The sequence below is a fragment of the Sinohyriopsis cumingii genome, chromosome 9, assembly GCF_028554795.1.
Source record: "Sinohyriopsis cumingii isolate HCF-2022 chromosome 9, ASM2855479v2, whole genome shotgun sequence".
NCBI classification, from domain to species: domain Eukaryota; kingdom Metazoa; phylum Mollusca; class Bivalvia; order Unionida; family Unionidae; genus Sinohyriopsis; species Sinohyriopsis cumingii.
The window spans coordinates 107,031,410-107,051,328 of NC_142969.1; the positions used below are offsets into that span (position 1 = coordinate 107,031,410).

The 19,919-nt window shown below is 35.6% G+C and overlaps 1 protein-coding gene across 1 annotated transcript in view; it reads left to right on the top strand.

Moving 5' to 3' along the window:
* LOC149792434 (ecdysone-induced protein 78C-like) overlaps positions 1-19,919 on the top strand; it is a 147,021-nt gene that overhangs the window by 55,854 nt on the left and 71,248 nt on the right. Inside the window, exon 2 of the mRNA XM_089971001.1 lies at positions 17,331-17,461. Coding sequence (XP_089827127.1) covers positions 17,331-17,461 — 131 coding nt within the window. The remainder of the gene's footprint in view (positions 1-17,330; positions 17,462-19,919) is intronic.

Here is a 19,919-nt window from a genome sequence, read left to right on the forward strand (position 1 = left end):
ACTTATCATCATTCAAAGAACAGTGATTAAAACGCTAAGGTAATGGCATTTAAACGCTTATCAGCATTCAAAGAACATGATTAAGAATGCTAAGGTAACGGCATTTAAAGACTTGTTACCGTTCAAAGAACAATGATACAGAATGTTAAGTTAATACACAGCATCTACATTGTGTACTGCAGATACATATAGCTTATGTTATGATATAAATGAAAACAGGAAAATAATTGCACTGTCTGTAAGATTAATCATGACAGAAAAATTATCTATCACTGACACAAAAATTTAACTTGGTAATGTAAATATGTCAGTAAGTAAAATAGGTTATTATAAAAAATTGGCAAGTATTCAAAATATTGCCATAAATGCATTCCTTTTTTAAAATTGTTTTTTTATGTTTTTATTTCATGGTTAAGATAAGCAGGCCAGTACGAAACAGTAATAAAAGACCTTATTCACACTGCATTGAATGCAGTGTTTCAACGTGGGCGAGTGTCACTAATTACAGCCAGACAATGTGCATGGGTAAAAAAGTTACGCTGTTGCAGTCTGGTGTGTGTCATTGTGTGTAAATCATATCTATGGATTTAGGAGCAATATTAACCTAGACAGGTTTTGTATTTCACTGGAATTTTATTCACTGTTGTTTAAATTTAGTACCAAGTTGTTATTGAATTGCTCATAGTGTATTTATCAATGGGAGTTATATTACACTTTTTCTTTTTGTACAGTGCGAAATATAATTTCCCTATGTACAATTTATTGATAAAGCAATACCACTCTTATTTGATGTCACCTTGAATTGGTTGGTTTGTTTTGTAACAGCACTTTCAACTTTTTATGTGCTATATCATCCGAGTGGAGGGAATAGGAGTGAAGTTTCTTTCCCAAGTACACATGCAATTTTTTTTTTCAAAGCAGCCAACAAAGGCTGACTTGGCGGAAAGTTATTGAACACAAGACCATTGGATTATGAGTCCAACTCTCATCCACCTGTGCTACCAGATACAGCTCTCTGATTTTACTTGATGCAGTTGTTGGTTTTACTGGTACTTTTAACCCATTATTGTCTCTAATTTGCCACCTTTGACAGCTGACCTGGATTACAGGCTTGGGAGGGTATTGAATGCACAATTGCACCAGTCCAATACTCCACCAGCTGACCTGGGTTACAGGCCTGGGAGGGTATTGAATACACTATTGCACCAGTCCAATACTACACCAGCTGACCTGGGTTACAGGCCTTGGAGGGTATTGAATACACAATTGCACCAGTCCAATACTCCACCAGCTGACCTGGGTTACAGGCCTTGGAGGGTATTGAATACACAATTGCACCAGTCCAATACTACACCAGCTGACCTGGGTTACAGGCCTTGGAGGGTATTGAATACACAATTGCACCAGTCCAGTACTCCACCAGCTGACCTGGGTTACAGGCCTTGGAGGGTATTGAATACACAATTGCCCCAGTCCAATACTACACTAGCTGAGCTACAATGGCTTCCAGTTTCACTTGGAGCTACATAGCTATCTTTTATCAACAGTAGATTTTATTCCATTTGTAAATCAGTAGTTATAAAATGAACTTTACTGGTACATGGCATTAAAAATGTATTTGCCAAAAGAAACTTTCATTTGTGAAATGTGGCATTTGAGCTGTACAGAAATTTCAAGAAAAATAAAACATGCAAAATACTGATTGAAATGCAGTGACCAGCATGTGGTATTAGCGATTTTTATTCAAAGTTCTTTGTTTATTCATTAAGTTGACATTTGCTTACTACCACAAACTTAAATGTATTTGTTGTTGGTTGAGTGGATTCCTTGATGGAAGTAGAAGGAAGAGGGAAGGCACCTCCAGGTTATTGACCGTCCTTAATAGCTTCCTACAGCAGCTTGTTTTACCCCAGTTCTCATTCATTAGACAGCTGTAAGCTGATCAATTCAGATCATTAGACAGCCTCACAACAATAGCATTCTAAAGTACTAAATTCATCGGAACAGCTTCATTGTTTGGAGACGAATATAAACTATGTTCTGGAGACTTAAATTGATTCATTATGAATGAATTTTAAGCCATCTCAGTTTAGTCACACTCCCCTGCTCTTCCTGGTGAATATGTTTCTTTATGAAATCCTATTATTAAAAGCCATTTAATATAAATTTTGGCCTGCAGATGTGTCAGGTGTATTTCCCCACCCCTCCCTCAACCCTTTTTTTGAAGTGTGTGTGTATGCGTGTGTCTTACACTGAGGTACTTTACACTCAAAGTACATGTAAATACAGGATATACATGAATAGTCAAATACATTGCTTAAAATTAGTTATTTATGTAAAAGTAAGTGAAGATTTTGATCAAGTAAACTCAGGGTTAGATTTTGTGGATCAAGTAAATTGTGGATTTAGAAAAGTGAATTTTCACAAGTCACTTTCCCAGTGGTTTTTAAAACAAAACAGCAGCAACAACAACTGTTGAGTTTTCCCACTGAAATACAATTTATAACCCTAACCCTAACCCTAACAACTGTTGAGTATTCCCACTGAAAAGTGAACATGAAAAAAATCCTTTAGAACATTGTGGTTACTGTATTATATTAGGACCCTATATTATAATCAAGGACACTGTATTATAATCAAGGTCACTATATTATAATCAAGGACACTCTTATAATCAAGGACACTATATTATAATCAAGGACTATATTATAATCAAGGACACTATATTATAATCAAGGACACTATATTATAATCAGGGTCACTATATTATAATCAAGGACACTGTATTATAATCAAGGACCCTATATTATAATCAAGGACCCTATATTATAATCAAGGACAATATATTATAATCAAGGACACTATATTATAATCAAGGTCACTATATTATAATCAAGGTCACTATATTATAATCAAGGACAACACTATATTATAATCAAGGACAACCCTATATTATAATTAAGGACACTATATTATAATCAAGGACACTATATTATAATCAAGGACCCTATATCATAATCAAGGACACTATATTATAATCAAGGACACTGTATTATTATCAATGATCCTATATCATAATCAAGGACACTATATTATAATCAAGGACACTATATTATAATCAAGAACAACACTATATTATAATCAAGGACAACACTATATTATAATCAAGGACACTATATTGTAATCAAGGACCCTATATCATAATCAAGGACCCTATATTATAATCAAGGACACTATATTATAATCAAGGTCACTATATTATAATCAAGGACACTATATTTTAATCAAGGACACTATATTATAATCAAGCACTACTTCTGCAGCAGGAATTGGCCTTTTAAGAGGGGTGGCCTTTCTACAGAAGGATCACACATTTGTTTGTAATAGATATATTTAAAGTAAGAAGGGCATAACTAATTTTTAAATAGTTTATAATTTCTTTTAAAAATCGAAGTCATGTTGTAATATGAATGTGATAAAACTTGTATCAGTGTTATTTAAAATATTTATGCATAATAATCATCAGTCATATTGCTAAACCACCTTGTCAGTAAAATCTGGTTATAAACATTTGGCTATCTTTCAGTCCATGCATTTTATTTTCCCACTGCTGTAAACTGTACATTGTACATGTAACTGACATTTACTTCCTTGAATCTTCTCAGCACTGATAAAAGGACTCGGCCAATTTTTAGTTTGCTTCTTTTTTTCCTCTAAACTGAGAATGTCTGATGACTTTTTACACCCCTTTGCAACAACTTATTTTGTAATTTACAATTTGTAATACATGTATCCTCATTGTTTACAAGGAAGTGAGCTTGTCAGTGGTAAACTTATTTTAGTCTGGTTCCCTTTAAAGCAAATTTTGCACTGTATGTACTTGCTTATGAGTGGAGTCAAACTGCAAACAACAAAGATCCAGATCTGCTACAGCATAATGCACTTGCAGATCTGGGTAAATGTTGTTTGTTCTATTGATTAATCGTAAGAAGCTGCACAGACCCAGATCTGCCAGTGCATTATGCAGTTGGACTTATAAGTGAGTATATGTGGTAATTTATGAGAGAGAAGCCAAAATGGCTAACATTCCATTTTTACTTTAATTTTAATTGTATAGCTGAGTCATTTAAGTTGCAGCATTTCTGTCACGGAACAGCATTAATTAGTACCAATTAATTAGTACCTGTTAATTAGTGCCAAAATCTCACACAAGCCCCCCTTGCCTGGAGCTGCTGGTGGCTGAGTGGTCTAGAGTACTCGCCATTACTGGTCACTGCCATCACACCTCAGTCTGCATGGGTTTGAGTCTCTGGCTTGGCCAACGCGGGTATGTGAGAAAGCTTGCCAGTAGCTTTCCATGGGTTGGTGGTTCTTTCCGTTTTTTCCTGGGTTCTTCTTCCACCAGTTATACTGGCTGCCACATAACAGTATAACCTGTCTTGTGTTACAAAAAAGTGGTGCTAAAACCACAATGACCTATGAACCCTTCTATGCCATTCAGTAAATGAAAAGCCTATTATTTAAATAATGCACAATTGCACCTTGTAACTTCTTAACATAGCAACAAATGCTGTGTAAAATACAGGAAAATGAAACCTAATACAATTGTTTAGGTGTCACTGATAAATCTTACAGTTCGAACAGGGATGAAATGGATCAGATTGTCACAATAGTTTCTGAGATGTCACTGATAAATTTTAAATTTTGAACAGGAAAAGAACAGATGAGGTTTACATTGGTAAAAGGTCAAAGGGTAAAAAGTTTGTTGATTCCTCTAACTAGTATTTCAGCCTGCTTTGTAATAATTGGTCCTGAATTTGTATTAGGAATGAATTAAAAGAAACATTTTTTGCTATATTTCTCTTTCATTTATTGTCACAGTTTGAACTTTATGTTGATTTTACTTCCATGTTCAAAGACTTTTAATTTCCCCATAGTTAAAGACATTTCACAAACAATACTGCCAGAAAGGCATATTGTATAACCAAGAACAAAATAGGCATAATTGGCTTATTTTCATAAATTACTTAAATATGTATGTACAATTTTATTGAGAAAATCACATGTGATGTGATGTAAAAGAGAAAGTCAATTGTTAATTGTTCATATTTGTCCTTAGCTTCTGCTGTCATTTCATACTTTGCACAGAGTTTGATTTTTAAAAAATGAATAAAGAATTTCACAGGTTTTCAACACCAGTTGTTTAAGTGAACTAGATAAAAGTTGGGTATCGTAAAAATAATATTGAATTCCCTTTAGTTTGGTTTTTGATTGCTGGTTGCAGTTTGGGTTATACTGTTTCAGATCCCCCTTCTTTAACCTATCTTAAAAGACTATTACATGTAGATCTACATGGTCATCTTGGTAAATTGGAAAAAAATAGCCTGTCCCTTTTTTCATTTGTTTATTTTATAATTCATTAATTGCATTTTCAAACATTAGCATAGTCTACTGTGGCAAAATTAATTTTCCATATTTTAGTAACTGCCACGCTTACTGTACTTTGGAATAGCTAAAGTTGATTTTTTGAATAAATGGGAGCAACCATTTCAATCCATTATCAACTTTAGGTAGGGCATTGTTTCAATAATATCACATTCATGTATAAGGAATTTTAGTCACAGTACATGAAAGTAGTATATAGGTATGCCAATATTTTCTCTGTTATGCTTTTTGCTGTGGCACACAACTTTACCTTCTATCTGTCACTCTTTGAGAAGTACTAAATAGCATGGAGTTTAACCTTATGGCAACAGGACTTCATCCTGACATGAGCTGAACAATACTGTTATTGTTGTGGGGTTTAATGCCATTTTTGAGCACATGATAGGCTATTCATGGCGGCCAGTATTAATGGTGGGGACCAATGTAGTACCATAATCAACTTCATTATTTCTCAGGTACAGTCTAGTATAAACGAGCACCAAAGTCTAGTATAAATGAACACCAATGTCTTGTATAAAAGAACACCAATGCCTTGTATAAAAGAACACCATTGCCTTGTATAAAAGAACACCAATGTCTTGTATAAAAGAACACCAATGCCTTGTATTAAAGAACACCAATGTCTTGTATAAAAGAACACCAATGCCTTGTATAAAAGAACACCAATGTCTTGTATAAAAGTACACCAAAGTCTAGTATACTAAAACACCAAGGCCTCTTCTGAAAAATATTAGTCTAGGGATGTGACCATAATAATTTTAATAAGTTCCTACTATGTATTAGAAGGAAACTGTTTGATAGGGGTAAAAATTACAAGGAGTAAGCCTTTTCCCTCTTCATGTCAAAAGACAATTTTTCAGACTGAGTCTTTAGATTGCTATCACAGAATGGCAGAATCATCAGATTTCCATTTAGTGAATAATTTTTCATGGTACATCCATTCTATTATGAAGGCAGCATTTGTATGAACATGGCCCAATATCAAAATAAAATTACAGTGGACCCCTGACTATAAAGCTCCTCACTATATTAGCATTGATGAGCTGTAATGTTGGGACAGCCATAGTTACCAGGATAAAGTTTAACTTACATGGATGTAAAGCATGATGGGCTTATGGTAATGTCCTTGTGTCTGTTGTCATTGGTTGCTACAATTATGAAGGCCATGTATTGGATCTGAGAGATCAAACCTGGAATATGGGCTGATATTATCAAGGTCATGTGGTGTATTCATTTAATGAACAAGACCCATGGATAGTATTGAGGTGATCTTGCATCATGTTGGCTGCGGCTGTTATTACTCAAGAGGCCCACTTGAAATACAGGTCTATATCATCAAGATCTCAGATAGCCTCCATAATGGGTAAGATCAACACATTAATGAGGTGATCCCACATCTGATTGGTATGGCTTATTTCCACTTTGGAGGGCATATTTCTGATCCAGTTTTATCAAACTTGGAATATAAGCCTAAGTCATCATGATGTTTAACAAGTTAACTACTGAGGATTATGCATGTTAATGCACTGATCTTGCAGCTGATTGGCTGAGCATGTTATCATTTCTAAAGGCCATGTATCTTATCCAGTTTTGATCAAACTTGGCATATGGGCTAATATTATCAAGGTCATAGATGAGTTCAATAATGAACAAGACCCATGGATATTATTAAGGTGATCTTGCATCCAATTGGCTGTGGCTGTTAACATTCTGGAGGCCATGTTTCCAATCAGACTTTGATCAGTCTCGAAATATGGGCTTCTTTCATCAAGATCTCAGCTTAGTTTGATAATGAGCAAGATCTCAGCTTAGTCTGATAATGAGCAAGATCTCAGATGAGTTAGTTAATGAACAACTTCTCAGCTTAGTTTGATAATGAGCAAAATCTCATGAGTTTTGATAATAAGCAATATCTCAGCTTAGTGTGATAATGAGCAAGATCTCAGATGAATTTAATAATGAGCAAGATCTCAGATGAGTTTGTTAATGAACAAGATATATGCACTATCAAATAAATTTCCTTATGAAATCTGTTATCATCACATCCAGGCCATATTTATTTCTGCACTAGAATCATTCATTTGTGCATGCAGCACAAAATCATGCATTTGCAACACTTGTAAATAATGAGGGAGAGTTATAGTGAGTCAGAAATTCACCTCATTTACCTCATTTCAATCAGAAATTCACCTCATTTACCTCATTTCAATCAGAAATTCACCTCATTTATTTCATTTCAATCAGAAATTCACCTCATTTACCTCATTTCAATCAGAAATTCACCTCATTTACCTCATTTCAATCAGAAATTTACCTCATTTAACCTCATTTCAATCAGAAATTCACCTCATTTACCTCATTTCAATCAGAAATTCACCTCATTTACCTCATTTCAATCAGAAATTTACCCCATAAGAAATTGTTTAGTGCAACCATATTAATAAGTTTGTGTAATGCTGTCTATTTATGTCACATAATAAAATGCTTATCTTTTAATAATACTGTTATCTATTTTTCTTTTTTTGTTGGATAAAATGAGTTACCAGTTGACACATCTACAGTAACAAGGATTTCATTACAGTTGTATTACTCTTGACTGGGAAACATAAGTTGCATATCAACACTTAAATCTGTGCCAAAAACCCGACAAAACACCAACAGTAAAGACTGACTGCATATTGCTCTCTCTATGAATTTTCCTTTCAAAGAAAAAATTAAAAAAAATATTTGTCTCAGTTTGGAATTACTCACAATGGTTTTAGAAGGGTTGTAACGGATTTCATAAGGATGCTGCTGGTGGTGGTGTTGTAAGCTTGTACCTTCTTACATAATGAGGCACCAAAATTGCGGTCAGCATGACTTATATAATTCCAAACAACAGATCTGGAAAAACTCAGCTTCTGACAGTTCCAGTATAAAATTGAAGTTAACCTTCCCTTTTCTAGTCATCTACTGGGCAAGTGGATTTTAGAGATTTTCAAACCTGATCCGTGCATTTGAAAGGCGGTTGTCATGTTTCATGAGGTTTAAAATTTTGTTAGCTCCAAATCTTGTTATTGCTACTCCTCGTAAGTAAATTTTCAGGTCATAAGGGGATATTTGCTAATAGATATTTGATGTCTGGTTGGTCCTAAATGAAAATGATGCAAGTGATGAGATCTGATGTTCAGTATGGCCACCACAATTGCCATCTTGAAAATCTTCTTGTTGCTACTCTTAGTGTTCAGAAAGTAATATTGCCATTTGGTTTTCACCAGAAGACTTGTTAGTAATATTGCCATTTGGTTTTCACCAGAAGACTTGGTAGTAATATTGCCATTTGGTTTTCACCAGAAGATTTGGTAGTAATATTGCCATGGGGTTTTCACCAGAAGACTTGTTAGTAATATTGCCATTTGGTTTTCACCAGTTGACTTGTTAGTAATATTGCCATTTGGTTTTCACCAGAAGACTTGGTAGTAATATATTGCCATTGGGTTTTCACCAGATGACTTGTTAGTAATATTGCCATGGGGTTTTCACCAGAAGACTTTTTAGTAATATTGCCATGGGGTTTTCACCAGAAGACTTGTTAGTAATATTGCCATTGGGTTTTCACCAGAAGACTTGTTAGTAATATTTCCATGGGATTTTCACCAGAAGACTTGTTAGTAATATTGCCATGGGGTTTTCACCAGAAGACTTGTTAGTAATACATGTCTTGCCATGGGGTTTCACCAGTAGACTTGTTATGATGTCAGGTTGGTCCTAAATGAAAAAAGCATAACTGATTTTGAAGTCCAATATCTATGCCCAAGTGGCCATTTTTAAAATCTTGTTATTGGTAGTCCTCATGAATGAAAAGTAATATTGCAGTGTATAGCTGGTCCAAAATGAAATTGGTGCCAATCTGATGTCCAATATACCACCACAGTGGCTGTCTTGGAAATGTTGTTATCATTGCTCCTCCGGAACAGATAGTCATATCAGCATGGAGTTTTTATGATGTGTGGTTGCTCCCCATAATACCATTCAGACAGTCGATATGCCTCCTACAGGGGCCATCTTGAAAATCATATCACTATTTCTCCTGAATGAATGGTCATATCAGTGTTTGGTCCCATCGGAACGACTTCTTATGATGTCTAGTTGGTCATAAATGAAAATGGTGCTGATCTGACTTCTAATATGACTACCACATTATGGCTGTCTTCAAAAAAAATTATCACTACTTCTCCAAGATGGTTGGTCATATCAACATTGTATTTTCCCCAAAAGACTTCTTATGATGTCTGTTTCCTACAAATTAGAAATGGTGCCAAACTGATATCAAATATGGCCACCATGGCATCCATTTTGAAAGTCTTGGTATCGAATGGAAAGTCATATCATCATGGGGTTTCCATCAGGAGACCTTGTGTCATATCATCATGGAGTTTCGTCAGGAGACCTTGTGTCATATCATGTGGAGTTTCCATCAGGAGACTTCTTGTGTCATATCATCATGGGGTTTCCGTCAGGAGACCATGTGTCATATCATCATGGGGTTTCCATCAGGAGACCTTGTGTCATATCATCTTGGGGTTTCCATCAGGAGACCTTGTGTCATATCATCATGGGGTTTCCATCAGGAGACCTTGTGTCAAATCATCATGGGGTTTCCGTCAGGAGACCTTATGTCATATCATTATGTAGTTTCCATCAGGAGACTTCTTGTGTCAAATCATCATGGGGTTTCCGTCAGGAGACCTTATCTCATATCATCATGGAGTTTCCATCAGGAGACTTCTTGTGTCATATGATCATGAGGTTTCCATCAAGAGACCTTGTGTCATATCATCATGGGGTTTCCATCAGGAGACCTTGTGTGATATCATCATAGAGTTTCCATCAGGAGACTTCTTGTGTCATATCATCATGAGGTTTCCATCAGGAGACTTCTTGTGTCATATCATCATGGAGTTTCCATCAGGAGACCTTGTGTCATATCATCATGGGGTTTCCATCAGGAGACCTTGTGTCATATCATCATGAGGTTTCCATCAGGTGACCTTGTGTCATATCATCATGAGGTTTCCATCAGGAGACCTTGTGTCATATCATGGGGTTTCCATCAGGAGACTTTGTGTCATATCATCATGAGGGTTCCATCAGGAGACCTTGTGTCATATCATGGGGTTTCCATCAGGAGACCTTGTGTCATATCATCATGAGGTTTCCATCAGGAGACCTTGTGTCATATGGGGTCTCCATGAGGAGACCTCTTGTTTCATATCATGGGGTTTCCATCAGGAGACTTCTTGTGTCATATCATCATGAGGTTTCCATCAGGAGACTTCTTGTGATGCTTGTTTTATCTAAAGTGATAATGGTGCAAAGCAGAAATCTAGTATGTCCACCACAGCAGTTAATTTGAAAATCTTGCTATTACTGAAGAATATTGGAGATGGTTTCAACACTCAGTAATTAAAAGGAAGATATGCTCTTAAATTCAGGCAAATAATTGTCAGTAATTTAGATCGTCATTCTTTTTGAGTGACTCATATTCTCCCAGGAAGGTTTTATTTTGGTTAGTAGAGTATTTTCAATCAATTTAAATTATGAAATTAAAATCGGAAGAAGTTAACCCGAACAGTATGTTAATGCTCATGAAGGGAGCACTATAAGGAAGTACTATAGAGCCACCCACTAACAAAATAAAGTTAACCTGAACAGTATGTGAATGCTCATTAAGTGAGTACTATAAGGGAGTACTATAGAATGTTCATTCTTGGTTTTTATTGAGGATATTACCCTGTCAGTCAACTTTGAAGCCACCCACTAACAAAATAAAGTTAACCTGAAGAGTATGTAAATGCTCATTAAGCGAAGTACTATAAGAGTGTTCAGTCTAATGGTTGTGATTGAGGATATACCCTGTCAGTCAACTTTGAAGCCACCCACTAACAAAATAAAGTTAACCTGAAGAGTATGTAAATGCTCATTAAGGGAGTACTATAGAGTGTTCAGTCTTGGTTGTGATTGAGGATATACCCTGTCAGTCAACTTTGAAGCCAACAAAATAAAGTTCCATAACCATTCACATGTATCAGTTTTCATACTCGTCACAGAATGGAGAAACTGAATTAGTAAAATTATTGGCAAAAACAGAGCTGATCCTTCTGTGATTGTTTAATTTATAGTTACACCAACCCCCTCTACACAGTGCCTTAAATCATAGACTTATAAAACCTCATAAAGAACATTGCTAAATAAAGTCTGAGATACTTCATATATAAGGCAGAGACAGTTACATCTCAGATGTTACTTTAATGAATGGGTAAAGTGGAAAATGAACTGATCTTCCGCAAATCAATAAGAAAATTATGTTAAAAACTATTTAGTTCCGAGAAAATTGGCAACTGCTTACAGTATATGCACATTTAAGGCCATAACTCCATCACAAACTTGTTTTAACACAGATGTGTTTCTGCACTAGAATCCTCTCCTTGTGCATACAGCATAAAATCATGCATTAAATAATGAGGGAGAAATAGGGAGATACTCTTAAGTATAAATGTTTTTACAATTGAAAATTTACCCCATGGTCAGTCATACAAAACTGTTTAGTGCTACCTTAACCTATATGATCAAGATCTAGAATGAGCTGCATAATGAGCATATTAATGACATGTCATGCATCTAATTGACTGAGGTTGTTACAGTTCTGATCCATTGTGATCATGCATCTAATTGACTGAGGTTGTTACAGTTCTGATCCATTGTGATCATGCATCTAATTGACTGAGGTAGTTACAGTTCTGATCCATTGTGATCATGCATCTAATTGACTGAGGTAGTTACAGTTCTGATCCATTGTGATAATGCATGGTAAATAAGCTTATATCATCAAGAGTATTGATTTTTATTATTAGTAGGCTACACACATGTTGATGAGGTAATCTTACATCTAAGTGCAAAGCTGCTTACTACTTGAGAAGTGGAATTTCTGATTTGAGTTTGATGCTTACCATCATGGGACTATTTTTGATAGGATTTTGATCAAACTTGGTATTTAAGGATACATTTTTGATAGGATTTTGATCAAACTTGGTATTTAAGGATAAATGTTTGATAGGATTTTGATCAAACTTGGTATTTAAGGATACATGTTTGATAGGATTTTGATCAAATTTGGTCATTATGCATACATGTTTGATAGGATTTTGATTAAACATGGTATTTAAGGATACATGTTTGATAGGATTTTGATCAAACTTGGTATTTAAGGATACATGTTTGATAGGATTTTGATCAAATTTGGTCATTATGCATACATGTTTGATAGGATTTTGATCAAACATGGTAATTAGGGATACATGTTTGATAGGATTTTGATCAAACTTGGTAATTGAGCGTATATGTATATCATCAGGGTCTTGAATGTGTATAGTCATGAGTGTGATCAGTACAGTCACTGCTGTATTATTGTATTGCATCTAATTGGACAGAGTTGGACATACTATAGTGTCTATATTCTGATTGGATAGAACTTGGACATACTATAGTGTCTATTTTCTGATTGGATAGAACTTGGACATACTATTGTGTCTATTTTCTGATTGGATAGAACTTGGACATAATATTGTGTCTATTTTCTGATCCAGATTAAGATCAAACTTCTAAATAGTTTTGCATCACTGAGCCAGGATAGGTTTAATTATGGGATCAGGTACATTGATCATACATGTAATTGGCTGAGCTTCTTGCCAATTGGATTTCAGTTGGAATTTAGCAGATTTTGTAAATAAGCTTATATCATCTTGTTCGTAGTGGTTGTACATATAATTGAAGTGTACTTGTCTACATCTCATTGGCTGAGTTTATAAGATGAGTCAAAATGCAAACTGCAAAGACCCAGATCATCTATTTCATAATGCTTATGAGTCCAAATGCAAACTGCAAAGACCCAGATCGTCCATCCCATAATGCTTATGAGTCCAAATGCAAACTGCACAGACCCAGATCGTCCATCCCATAATGCTTATGAGTCCAAATGCAAACTGCACAGACCCAGATCGTCCATCCCATAATGCTTATGAGTCCAAATGCAAACTGCATAGACCCAGATCATCCATCCCATGATGCTTATGAGTCCAAATGCAAAGTGCACAGACCCAGATCGCCCATCCCATAATGCTTATGAGTCCAAATGCAAACTGCACAGACCCAGATCTGCCATCTCATAATGCTTATGAGTCCAAATGCAAACTGCACAGACCCAGATCTGCCATCTCATAATGCTCATGAGTCCAAATGCAAACTCCACAGACCCAGATCGTCCATCCCATAATGTTCATGAGTCCAAATGCAAACTGCACAGACCCAGATCTGCCATCTCATAATGCTCATGAGTCCAAATGCAAACTCCACAGACCCAGATCGTCCATCCCATAATGCTTACGAGTCCAAATGCAAACTGCACAGACCCAGATCGTCCATCCCATAATGCTTATGAGTCCAAATGCAAACTGCACAGACCCAGATCTGCCATCTCATAATGTTCATGAGTCCAAATGCAAACTGCACAGACCAAGATCTGCCATCTCATAATGTTCATGAGTCCAAACGCAAAGTGCACAGACCCAGATCGTCCATCCCATAATGCTCATGAGTCCAAATGCAAACTGCACAGACCCAGATCTGCCATCTCAATGCTCATGAGTCCAAATGCAAAGTGCACAGACCCAGATCTGCCATCCCATAATGCTTATGAGTCCAAATGCAAACTGCACAGACCCAGATCTGCCATCTCATAATGCTTGTGAGTCCAAATGCAAAGTGCACAGACCCAGATCATCCATCCCATAATGCTTATGAGTCCAAATGCAAACTGCACAGACCCAGATCTGCCATCTCAATGCTTATGAGTCCAAATGCAAAGTGCACAGACCCAGATCGTCCATCCCATAATGCTTATGAGTCCAAATGCAAACTGCACAGACCCAGATCTGCCATCTCAATGCTTATGAGTCCAAATGCAAACTGCACAGACCCAGATCAGATTGTCCATCCCATAATGCTCATTTACACTTTGGCAGATCAGGATTTTTGTTGTTTGCAGTTTTACTCAACTTCTAGGTGAGCCTAGATGGCACATGTATACGTTGCCTATGGCCATGATTATTTTCTTTGTTTTGTGTACAACCATTCATTGTTGAAAATTTACTGCTGTAACTGATTTTTTTGCAACTCTCAGCACACATGGACTCATTGTATTCAATCCTTAAAGTCACTTTCTCATGGGTTGACTGGCTTTTTTTGTGTGTAATACATTAAACAGATTAATTTTGGGAAGGTAATATAAAAAAAACACCTGCAGTTAGGTGAAATATATCATTGTATTTAAAATTGCTGGTCAGGTGGTTTGAACAATCAATAAATTTTGTAAGCCTTGGAGTCTACCCACTTATTCTCAACATAGCTTGTTACATTTGAAAATAATACTGTTATGAAACACTATTTGAACTTAGCGCTTTTTTTCACAATAATAATAATAATGACCTTATTTAAAGAGGGTAACACAATTAGGCAAGAACTAATCTACCATGAAGCCCTTATACAAAGGAATTTATATATTTTAGCTGCATCTCTGAAGCCACTGGATATATCCAGAGCTGAGTTCCCAAGTATTGGAAACTTTTTTTTAAAATAACTCCTTATTTGGTTTGGGAATTTTATACTGTTTGGTGGACAGGGACCACAGGTAGAGAGTATTACCAGGTAGCCAATACTGGAATAGTGAATGTAAATATTCAGGAGCACTATTATTGGATATCCTGTACATTAATTTGGCTTTTCTCAAACAGATTTCGGTCTTTAATAGGTAATAATTTTAACCTACCAGCTAAATTTTCCTTGCTTTCTTTCTGGATTGATATTAGCCCTAGTGCTCTTTTTTGAAGATGTGCCAGCTTTGCTATGTTTTTATCATTTGAATTACCCCATACTGTATTACAGTAGTCTAAATAGGGTTGTATGTAACTGTTATAAAATAGTTTTCTGTGCCTTTCAGGGAGATATTGTCTTATCCTACTGAGAAGCCATAAATTTGTTCTCATTTTGGTCAATTTAGATGGGAGCTAAATTGGGTCTCACATCATATAGATTCTGAAACCGCTAAAGTATCTTGTTCTCTCCGATTGAATATTTAGGTATGTACGTGTACTTTGCACTTCTGGTTGTTGATGTGGTCCATTCAAGACAATGATAGAAACATCACTCAGGCTGTGGGAACTAAAAACAGTTTGTTCTGACTTCATTTTCCACACAGAACCAAGTTGGCACTGGCAAGGTCATAGTGGTGGTGGTTTGTAGGACAATCTATCATTTGATATCTTGTGTGTAAAATTGGACAGTCACAGTATGTGTTTTTGTGACTGAATTCCTTGATTTGATATTTCTGACTTGTTTTAGTGACTGAATTCCTTTATTTGATATCTAACTTGTTTTAGTGACTGAATTCCTTTATTTGATATCTTTAACTTGTTTTAGTGACTGAATTCCTTTATTTGATATCTCTAACTTGTTTTTTTTTTACTGAATTCCTTTATTTGTTACTCTAACTTGTTTTTGTGACTGAATTCCTTTGATATCTCTAATTTGTATTTGTGACTGAATTCCTTTATTTGATATCTCTAACTTGTATTTGTGACTGAATTCCTTTATTTGATATCTTTAACTCAAAGCTGGGCTCTTACATAAATTAAATGGGTGGGTGGGAAGGCATTTAAGTAGAATATAAAATGCGCTTTTTGGGAGGTAGATTAAAATTCTGTAGTATGGGTTAAGCATACAAATGCACACAATAGTCATGTAGTGTAAATATTTACTAGAATGTGTCAAAACCTACATGTATTGGATATTATTTTGAAAAGTTCTTTCAACAATTATCATTGATAGTGAATTAGAAGAAGAAAAATAATTGTGTTGCACATAATTAAAGGTAGATACAGTAGGCATAAGGAGACAGTTTGTATATGTGTACATGTTGTAAGTAGACTTTTTGTTAACTCCTTTCAAAGTTTTGAAAGAATAGTGTTTAGACAGTTAATATCATTTTGTTTATGTTTCATTCTACTGTCATATGTATTGATAGTTTAAGTCTGTCATTATACACTATTACCATAGTAAATATCGTGATTCAGTGATTGAGTCTGCATCATGATACACTATTGCTGTCATAAATATTGTGATTCAGTTATAGTTTATTATGTTGCATTATTGCCATGGTAAATATTGTGATCCATTCAGTCTGCATCACAATTCACACTATTGCCACTGTAAATATTGTAATTCAGTGAGTCTGTGTCAAGATACACTTTTGCCATAGTAAACATTGTAATTCAGTGATTGAGTCTGTATCATGATACGCTTTTGTCATGGTAAATATTGTGATTCAGTGATTGATTCTTTATTATATTACACTGTTATTATGGTAAATATTGTAATTCACTGAGTCTGTATCATCTTACACTATTGCCAGAGTAAATATAGCAATTCATTGATAGAGTCTTTATTATCTTACACTGTTACTATGGTAAATATTGTGATTCAGTGATTGAGCCTGCATCATGTTACACTATTGCTATGGTAAATATTGTGATTCAGTGATTGTGTCTGTATTATGTTACACTATTGCTATGGTAAATATTGTGATTCAGTGATTGAGTCTGTACTATGTTACACTATTGCTATGGTAATTATTGTGATTCAGTGATTGAGCCTGTATCATGTTACACTATTGCTATGGTAAATATTGTGATTCAATATCCTGTTGAACATGACTAATGAAATTAAAGCTAATCAAACATTTTTAGTAAAATATGTATCCTTAAAATTATTATTATTCCTTGTGTTTGTTACAGAATCAGACAACAGCATCCAGGCAGCAGCTGCAGACTCTAACAGCCCCAAGCAGACCTTTGTCCCATGTAAAGTGTGTGGGGACCGAGCCTCAGGCTTCCATTATGGTGTCACATCCTGTGAAGGCTGCAAAGTAGGTTCATCAAGCTTTATTGAGTAATTAGTGGGTTGATGGTTGTTCCCGGGATATTCTTGGGTTCTTCCTTCATGAGATAAACTGGTTGCCATGTGATGAAAAGTGGCATTAAGCCCACAAACCACAAACACATTACACAAGAAAAATGTGGGGACCAAGCCTTGGCCTTCCATTATGTTGCCACCTCCTGAACAGACTGCAAGTTAGGATCATCAAGATTTGTTGAGTAATCAGTGGCTTCAGTAAAATCTTTGTTGACTTAACCTCAGGCATCCATTATGGTATCAAATAATGATGACAATACTTAATCTGTGGCTGCCATATAGGTCAATAAAAAAAATTACTTATGTACAACAGCTGCTGAATACAATCTGACCTAAATTGGCAGAAATAACTCTTGTATTAAACATTTAAGATTTGTACAAATGATGCCAGTCTACCATTGTTTGAAAAAAAACTTCAGACAACAACTTCTCAAAAACCACTAAGGGGGTGCTCAGCAGTTATTATGTACTTTTGAGAGAGCGACACATGTAAGGTGAAGTTGTTTGTATTTAAAACATGCATAGTGGAGAGAATGTTGGCATACCTCTATACTGCTTTAATTGAATGTGGCTGACATTTCTTTGGATAATGTACTTTTGGAAATTGTACATGATCTAAGCACACTGCTAACTAAAATGACTGCTCCCTTATGCTAAAAATCAGCCTGAATTAGTCTAAAGTACACTATCCATAGCAGCTATTAAAATAAGGAAAATGAATTTTGCCAGACTAGACAATACCAGCTTCTGAAAGAGCAATGAATGAATTACCAAATATATAAAATGTAAAAACAAGTTATTGGCTCTTTTTCTATACAATTTACCTCTGAAGTTCAAAAAGTGAAAATGACAAGTGGAGCTAGCAGCTTTTTGAACAGTGCACATCTGGAGTAAGGCCAAGTTGTATACTCTATAACCCATATTACAACCATCAATCATACACCAAAATAAAGGGAATTAAAGGTTCTTTGAACTGTACCTAAGATATACAAGGTATTTTTTAAATAGCCAGTATAACCAGTGAGGAAATCCTGGGAAATTCTTTTTCTTTAAAATTCTAACCTATGCAAAATATGAAACTGAAAAGCGCCACCTAAACAAATTAGACAACATTTGACAGAGGGCTTTCAGATTTTTACATCATCAGATATGGCTACCAGTACTAAAAATAGAAAGCCTTTTAAATGACTGCATTTAAAAAAAACTGCTTAACAGAATATGACCTAATTTGTTTAAAAGCATTATTGCATGAAGTGATATTACATTTGTATAAATTATATAGATTTACCATCAAATATGGCTCTTGATACCAGAAATAAAAAATATTTAAACAAATTTATTTCTAAAAATCCACTAAACAGAATCTGATAAACTTGGACAGAAGGACTCCTGCCATAATTGCCTTTCAGCATTAGACCATCAGATATGAAGGAATATGCAAAGTAAAAAAGAAACCTTGAAACAAGAGCTTTTGTAACATATTAAAGCAATAGCATTGGAAGACATTTATAAGAAAGTATCCATTTTACACAGATTCTTGGCATACTGTACTTACAATTGGCTATTAGGCAAATGTCAGCTAAGTGAGTAATCCAAGACCCACTTGTTTACCCAGATTCTTGGCATACTGTACTTACTATTGGCTATTAGGCAAATGTCAGCTAAGTGAGTAATCCAAGACCCACTTGAGTTTCTTGTTGAATAATACCATGGTAGAGCATGCAAGAGACATTTTGTTCTCAGATGATCTTTTGCTTTGACTTAAAGGCCACTTACTTATTGCCTTAAAATGAAGGATGGGTTGTTGACTGCTCCAAGAAGTAACATTGACTCCATACCTGCAGTAATGGTGCATGGCTGGCTTGGTTCCATGCAATATCTACTAATAGGTAATTTCACAGTAAGCAACCAATGTTCCGCTACACAATAATTATTTGAATATTTGCTAATTTCTTTGTGTTGTTCAGTGTGCATTTGTTCTTTGATATTTCATCCAATATATCAAGAGTCTGTTTGAAGGCCTTATTCCTTCTGTGGCATCTTAAGATTTGTTGGAACATTAACATAGATCCTTCAAACCCACTCCTAGCCATTGCATTTGACCAGGAATCATGTCCATGTGAATCACCTTTAGGGCCTTCCGCTAAGATCTTCAAGCGGACACAGCCTCAGTCCAATATGCAACCTCAAAATGAGCTTCCTCTTTTTGTCCATCTGGCTTCCAGAAACCAAAACAAAACATGTGGCTAATGAACCTGGAAAAGAAGGAGGCAGTTTATATAGCCCCCTTCTTCTTCCTAAGGAGGGGTTGGGGGACAGCCCTAGGGACTTGAACCCTCTCCTGTCACACGTCCCTCTCCCAGGCATTCCTGTCAGTGCTTGCCTAGGTCTTTTTTTTCCAAGGTCTGGTG